Source organism: Xenopus laevis, chromosome 9_10S (genome assembly GCF_017654675.1).
Source record: "Xenopus laevis strain J_2021 chromosome 9_10S, Xenopus_laevis_v10.1, whole genome shotgun sequence".
Classification (NCBI taxonomy): domain Eukaryota; kingdom Metazoa; phylum Chordata; class Amphibia; order Anura; family Pipidae; genus Xenopus; species Xenopus laevis.
The window spans coordinates 42,059,449-42,066,659 of NC_054388.1; the positions used below are offsets into that span (position 1 = coordinate 42,059,449).

At 40.9% G+C, this 7,211-nt stretch overlaps 1 protein-coding gene across 1 annotated transcript; it reads right to left on the bottom strand.

The window, feature by feature from the left end:
- Nucleotides 1-1,685: 1,685 nt before the first annotated feature.
- On the bottom strand, nucleotides 1,686-5,933 carry uts2r.S (urotensin 2 receptor S homeolog). Its single transcript, XM_018238549.2, has 2 exons — nucleotides 5,784-5,933; nucleotides 1,686-3,137 (listed from the first exon to the last, which is right to left on the bottom strand). The coding sequence occupies exon 2, from the start codon at nucleotides 3,044-3,046 to the stop codon at nucleotides 1,937-1,939; it is 1,110 nt and encodes a 369-aa protein (XP_018094038.1). The 5' UTR covers nucleotides 3,047-3,137; nucleotides 5,784-5,933; the 3' UTR covers nucleotides 1,686-1,936.
- Nucleotides 5,934-7,211: the final 1,278 nt, after the last annotated feature.

Here is a 7,211-nt window from a genome sequence, read left to right on the forward strand (position 1 = left end):
TATATATATATATATATATATTCTGGAGCCTGACAACAGCTCTGTTTGTTACTTGTGTACATGCTCTGACGAAGGTCCTTGTATAGGACCGAAGCATTGAGTATGCTGCATGTATTTTCTGTTTAAATAAATCTTTTTCGCTAGTTTTCAAATCCTGAGAGTGCAGCAGCTTTGTCCGTTTTTGTATGTTTAGGTATAGATAGTATATGGTGTGGATATAGAATCATGTAAAGCAAGGTGTCAAGGTGTCTCAAGGAAGACTGAATCATTGGAATAACAAATAAACTTTATCTCTTTTACACCATATTTTAAGATATATACTGCAGTGTGCAACCAGTATATATACAATATATATATATATATATATATATATATATATATATATATATATATATATATATATATATATCACACACACAGAAGGCTGTATGTGCAAAATAAATTTATGTTGTTATTCAGGGGTGACCAGCAATCGTCCATGAATAGTAGAATCCAACACCCCAGGGTGCTGACAGCTAACATACGGCACATACAGGCTTGGCTGGTGAGTAGTAGGGTAACCCATACTGTAACTTCCAACTGTCCCGTTTTTGACAGCTCAATCCGCAAAGTCCAGACTTTATCTGCACTAAACAGCCAGAAAAAGAAACAACGTTTCTAACTTAATTGGCTTTTGGCAGAGAGCACAGAACGGCCACCAGGTGCTGTAACAAATTTGAGATATGCAAATAAGTAATTGTAACAATTTAGATAAGGAGGTCCCTTGGGAAAAGTTAGACATGCGTGGTCAAAAAATTCTTTGTGCTAAGCACGTCAAATTTTTTGACCTTTTTATTTCGAAAATGTTGGGAGTTATGCCGGGTAATCTACCATCTTCAGAGTGCTCATAACCTAGTTTTACATAATGAATGAGTAACAACCTCCCTCTATTCTTCATCAGTTCTGCCGGGAGTTGTAGTTTTGCAGCCCCCTACTGATAATCCCTGTTCTAATATCTCTTCCTGCTGTGATTCTTTACAAGCCCTTTTCACACCCCTTGACTGTGTACATTTGTGCAAAGCCTACTGTTATTAAGATCCAGGGCAATATTCACTAAGGTGCGAAAAATGGGATGCATGTGCAGAAGCGAACCACATGCAAACGTAACCCCTTGTTCTAATATGACGGCACTTGCATGACTGGTCATTCTAAGAAATCTCTCTGTTTGTCCCCCCAGCTGAACTTCTGCTAATTCTTTACTCAAGGTCTAAATTAAATTGATTCAGATACTTGTCCTTTAAAATTTTCCCCAAAGAATGTACTTAAGATATTCTAGTTGGCAAGATATAATTGATTTATGATGATTTAACTGATTTTTAGATCAGTAGCTGAAGGGCTTGGCACAGGGGCGTAACTATAGAGGAAGCAGACCCTGCGGTTGCAGGGGGGCCCAGGAGTGTAGGGGGCCCAGTGAGACCCTAATTAATTAGCAATTTTAATATATCTTGATAAAATAGGCCAACTTATAAATATTTTGGGGCCCAAAATTGAATTTGCTATGGGGCCCAGTAACAACTAGTTACGCCACTGGCTTGGCACATGTATAACGAATCAAAACTACTGTATTCTCATGCAATGACTTAAAGGGATTTTTATCGGGGTGTAATTCACCAGCCTAGGGGTTGTGAAATATCAGAAACACGCAATGAATCAATTGCTGATTTTAGATTGTAGTCTGCTGGTTACAAAAAGTTATTGCAGTAATAAGTTTTTTGTTGATAGGTTTGTCCCTTGCAGTGCCAACAATTAAAGCATGTCAAATGGGGGATCCTGTGCAGTCTGATACAGCAACCAGTACATTTTCTAAGAGCACAGACACTACTAAAAAAACACACTGAGCATCGGAAGGAATCATCTGCCTGTGCTGCAATATACAGGTTGGTAATAGTTATTATATTCAGGAGTTGCTGTTGCTCCCGGGGCACTGTGCCAAAACAAAGCTCTCTGTGCACTGCTGGCTACTAGTAGACATGGACCTGCCAGAAACCCTATGAAATCGGTTTTTGAAGTAGCTGCTGTTGTTCCATGGTCTCTGCCTGTTCCTTAAGTACTCCTTGTAGTTCTTGGTCAGCAGGGTGTACAGGAAGGGGTTAATACAGCTGTTGCTGTAGGTCAGGCATGTGGTCAAATAGTTAATGTTCTTGGTCGCCTTGGGGGAAATTGGTAAAGACTCATAGTACTGCGTAAGGAGTTGCCAGATCCAAAAGGGAAGGAAACAAGCCCAGAAGACCAAAACAATGGTGAATATCAAGTAGAGGACTTTTTGGTTAGGAAGTCTCTTGGTCTGTTTGAAGGAGGCAGTCTGTGATAACCAATAGGTCCTGGCCAGTCTGATGTACAAGTAGCCTATGATGAGCCCTGGACCCACAATGCTTGTGCTAAAAAGTACAGTGAGATAAACTTTGTAGGACATTTTGCTCCACGTGGGGAGGCAGATGCTTTTGTTGTCTTTGTGGACCAACTTAATCATGATGAGCATTGGGAGTGTTATGAGAAGGGACACCAACCAGACAACCACAGCAATGCACTTCCTGTAGCTTTTGGACCTTTTCACTGTGTCCAGTGGTTTAAGAACGGCAAAGTAGCGCTCTGTGCTCATGATGGTGAGGGTGAAGATGCTGGCGTGCATGGTGAGAAAGTCCAAGCTGAAGAGTATTCGGCAGCCTATGTCCCCAAAGTACCACTCCTGGATGAAGTAGGTTCCCACAATGAAAGGGATGGTGAGTAGGTAGAGGAGATCAGCCAATGCCAAAGTGATGATGTAAATGTACATGGAAGCTGCTGACCTCATAGACTGGCACATCACCACCAGCGTGTAAACGTTCCCTGCTACTCCAACCACACACATGATGGACAGGATCACGCTGATGCTACACATGGCTATCATATCCTCCATCGATGAAGAAGGGGCGTCCCCTGAGTTATTGACTGAAGTCGTTAAATTTGTTCTCAAGGGCATATCAGTAGAGAAGGACATTCGCCCTTGTGGCTCTTCATGGATAGACATTTTACCGTGTCAAAGGGTCCGTCAGATTATGGGAATAAACTGCCCAGATTTGATTCCACATCTCAAAGGGTGTTCCTCAGGGCGGTTCCTCCTGGATGCAATTAGGAAAGAACGGTCAGGTTAACTCTCTGCTAGCAAAAACTTGTTCCTTAGCCAGACAAGAACATTCTACAGCTTTATTCAGAAGAGAGGATTAATAAACTGGGAAATGCTCAACCCATGGGAACCGTAATATTTAACAAGGTGCAATGCAGTCTGATAGATTTATGATCGTCTATTGACTTGGACCTTCCAGTGCTTGAGACACTTGAGGAATGATTTGGTCTTTATCCTAGAGATTTAACATGTGCTGTGAATTGACTGTTTAGCCTGTTGTGTGTTTAGAAATAATACAGAACATATTCTGCAGACGTTTCAGAATATAATATGCCCTTTGTAGTTCTATCTACAGTCTAACCTTCCTACTATGGTGGCTCTGGGGGTAAAGTCTCTTTCCAAAACCAGCTCTGCGGTTGAGTAAGTGAAGGATGGAATTACTCTTGCCAGTAACAGACACCCAGGCGACCACCTACAGATATACCGTAGATAAGAGATGGGCAAAATAATGATTTTATGAATGTTCTTATTCCAGAAACTTTACCCTATAAAGATCTGCATATGTCACTATCTGCTCCACATGTCTAATGTTATACTATAATGTAATTACTTAATGAGAGAGTGTTTGTTAAGCTGTACTATCAGAAGGTATGGGAACCAGAAATAGGTTTGAGATAAACACATGAATGTGCTGTTAATGCAATAATTGCCCAAAATGTATTTAAAAGTTCAAAATACACAGATAGATTGGATGAGGGGATAAGTCTTTATCTATATCTGTTTTTTTCCCAGGTTTATAGCAATTAAAGCCTATAGTTTGAGGGGTACCCAGGGCAATAAATAAGCACCCACCCCTTCCCCCTAACTGGCTTTCAGACTGGGCCCCATTAGCTCATAACAAGGTTACAGATATATAGAAATATTGAGGTAACAGTCACACTGCTATAGTTCCAGGGGTACCCAGGGCACAAATAAGCATCACCCCAAATTTCCCCATAACTGCCCTTAGGCTGTGTCCCCTTAGCTCATAACAAGGTTACAGATATATAGAAATATCCAGATAAAAGTCAGCCTGCTATAGTTCCAGGGGTACCAAGGGTACAAATAATCACTCACCCCAAATCTCCCCTTAATTAGCCTTCAGACTGGGCCTCCTTAGCTCATAACACAGTTACAAATATATAGAATCATTGGGGTAACAGTCACTCTACTATAGTTCCAGGGGTACCCAGGGCACAAATAAGCACTGACCCCAAATCTCACCCTAATTGTATTCAGACTGGGCCTGCCTTAGCTCATAACAAGGTTATTGATACATAGAAATATTGAGGTAACCAATCTCACCCTAACTAGCATTTAGGCTGGTGTCATCCGCAGAGGTCTGCCTTTTAGTAAGTCCACACTAACCAGTATATTGCTCTTTATAGTGTGGTTGTATTGTGCCAAGGAAGACTCACTTGCATAAAGATAGATTGCTTTGTAATGAGAGTGCAGGGGGACTGCCTTAAGGGTGTGTTTAATTAATGACATATCCCATGATGCTTCCTGCTAATGGCTGGAATTGGCTAATGAGCCTGCTTTGTGTTATGTGAAATTGGTTTCTTAAAAGACAGTCTAGTGTCCTGTGAAAGAGAAGGTCTGGCTTGTAGTAGGTTAAACTGTTTTACAGACACCCTGAGCTGGAGGGCTGCCGGTTGCACACGCCAGCTGAATATTATGGGGGGAATGTAATTAAAGTCGCAAAGAGAAAAACAATTCACACCAATACGACTAAAAATCCACATCTCGCAATGTAATATTGTTCCTTAAACTGTTAAACTTGCATTGCGAATTTTTTTTTGCGCACTCTTAAGAAGTGCTTGAAGGTGTCGTAATCTTTTGGAGCAAACATAACGACTTTTTCAGTAAGAAGTTTTATTACATTGACTGCGCATTGGCGCAAACTATAAAATTCGAAAACGGTCTCCCACTGTCGGAAGTGATCACTAAACAGTTTCTGGGTTCGCAAAAGCTATATTAAATTCACGCAAAGCAAAATTTGTTTGCGCAAAGGCATTGCGAAATGTTTTTCCGTTATTGACTTTTATTACATTCCCCCGTATAAGTTGTACACTAGCAGCCAATACAATTGTCACTTCTAGTGACCAACAGTCACTAATCCCCCCCATTTATTTAGGGGTTCCTGGAAGTAATAGCATAACCCTACTAGCAGAGCCCATGTGAAATCCTTTTTTGTTTGGAAAGATTTAGTCACCCATGGACCGCAGTCTTCATTTCATTATCTGCCCATGATATGTAATGCCCAGACTCAATACCCGATTAATTCCTAAATGATGAACTGTGACCTCTGCAAACTCTGCTGGTAACAAATAGTGCTCTGCCATTCATAGGTCCTTTATCCTAATTAAGGGACACAGACAGATCACTGACTATTGTTTTTTCCATTGGTAAATCTTTAGTAACCGGCATAAATAAAAATAGCAATTTAAGGTGGAAGTGTTGGGATCCTTAACTTTAGCATTGGGAATTACTATTTAAATTTTACTACCCCAAAAACAACCACCACCATGTAGATATATAAAACAATTATCCAACCCCTTCTCTTCCTTGTGCCTGAAACCCCATAATAAGGCATAATTACCTCTATATGCGGTCTCCCATTCTCCCCAGCACATCCTTCCCTGGGTGCCTTGCAAGGGAACAACAGTGTGAAGTAGGGACATGTTTCCAAACTGAAGTCCTGCAAGGCAATGAATCAGTGCAGGCTGCGCGTGTGATACCTCTCCTGGTGGAAGAGCAGCATCTGGAACTAAATGACTCCTCCTTTTAAACAGAGACGGGGGGAGAAAAGGCTGGAGTAGAAGCCTCTTGCACAAGCAGCCAGTTGTAAAATGATACATAGACATGTACAGTATATATACATATGTACAGTATATATATATATATATATACTGTATGTGTGTGTATTTGCATTGGGTGCTTATATCTATAAAACTCATATAGGACATCCCAGCTCATCTTGAGGCAAATTGAACCTGCATTGGGGGAAGCAGGGAAGGGTAGGGTTAAAGGACTCATCAGTAAGAGAGAGTTTTCTTGCAATGGGACCAATGAGAATCTCCACTGTAGTGCAGCGTATTTCCAAATGCAATAACAGTTCTTGTCTATTCTGGGGGGACACAGGGGGGCTTAAAATAACCATCCTTCATTCATCTTGTCAGCGTTGGGAGAGACTGGCAGCAGTGCAGCACAGGGAAGGGCATTTAGAGATCAGAGAGAGGTAACAACATAGAATGTGACAGCAGCAAATAGCCCAGTATTTTGTTATTAAAAATTGACTCCCGTCCCTGCTATTTATATATGGTCTCGAAAAGCTGCAATTTGGAGACACTTTTGAATGGCGGCCGATAGTTATCTCTGGATCTACTACCCTCTTGGCACTGGGCTGGAGACAGCAAGACAAAGTCATTCAGGTGATTGGTCTGGTTTTAACTACAAGAAGTGCTGCCAGATGATAATGATTTATAAATACAAGCAGGAGCTGAGTGTAGCCTATTGTGTGCCTAGAATATCCTTCTCTGTATATTTGTATTTATACATATGGGTGGGAGGTGCCATATTGTTTCCCTTAGACAGTACAATATTGGAGTATAGCTTATTGTGTGCCCAGAACATTCCCTTTATGTATTTTTGTATTTATACATATCGGGAAGGAGGTGTCATATAATTTCCCTTAGACAGTACAGTATGAGGGTATAGCTTATTGTGTGCACAGAACATTCCTTCATTGTATATTTGTATTATATCTGGGAGGTGCAATGGTGTTTAAGTTAAAAGGAAAACTGAATGGGGAAAATTATCCCTTATCTCTCAATATATCTACTGTTTGCCAAGCAGTGAAGGAGCTGGGAGAGTAATGGAGACAGTTGAAGTGGCAGAGGCAAAAGATTGCACTACCGCCCTAACCCTTTGTGCATTAAACACTGTACATACAAATCCATAGCAGATTGTTCCATAAATAATTTATGGGTCAGTCACATACAGTATGTCCAATCGTTTGTACCAGTCA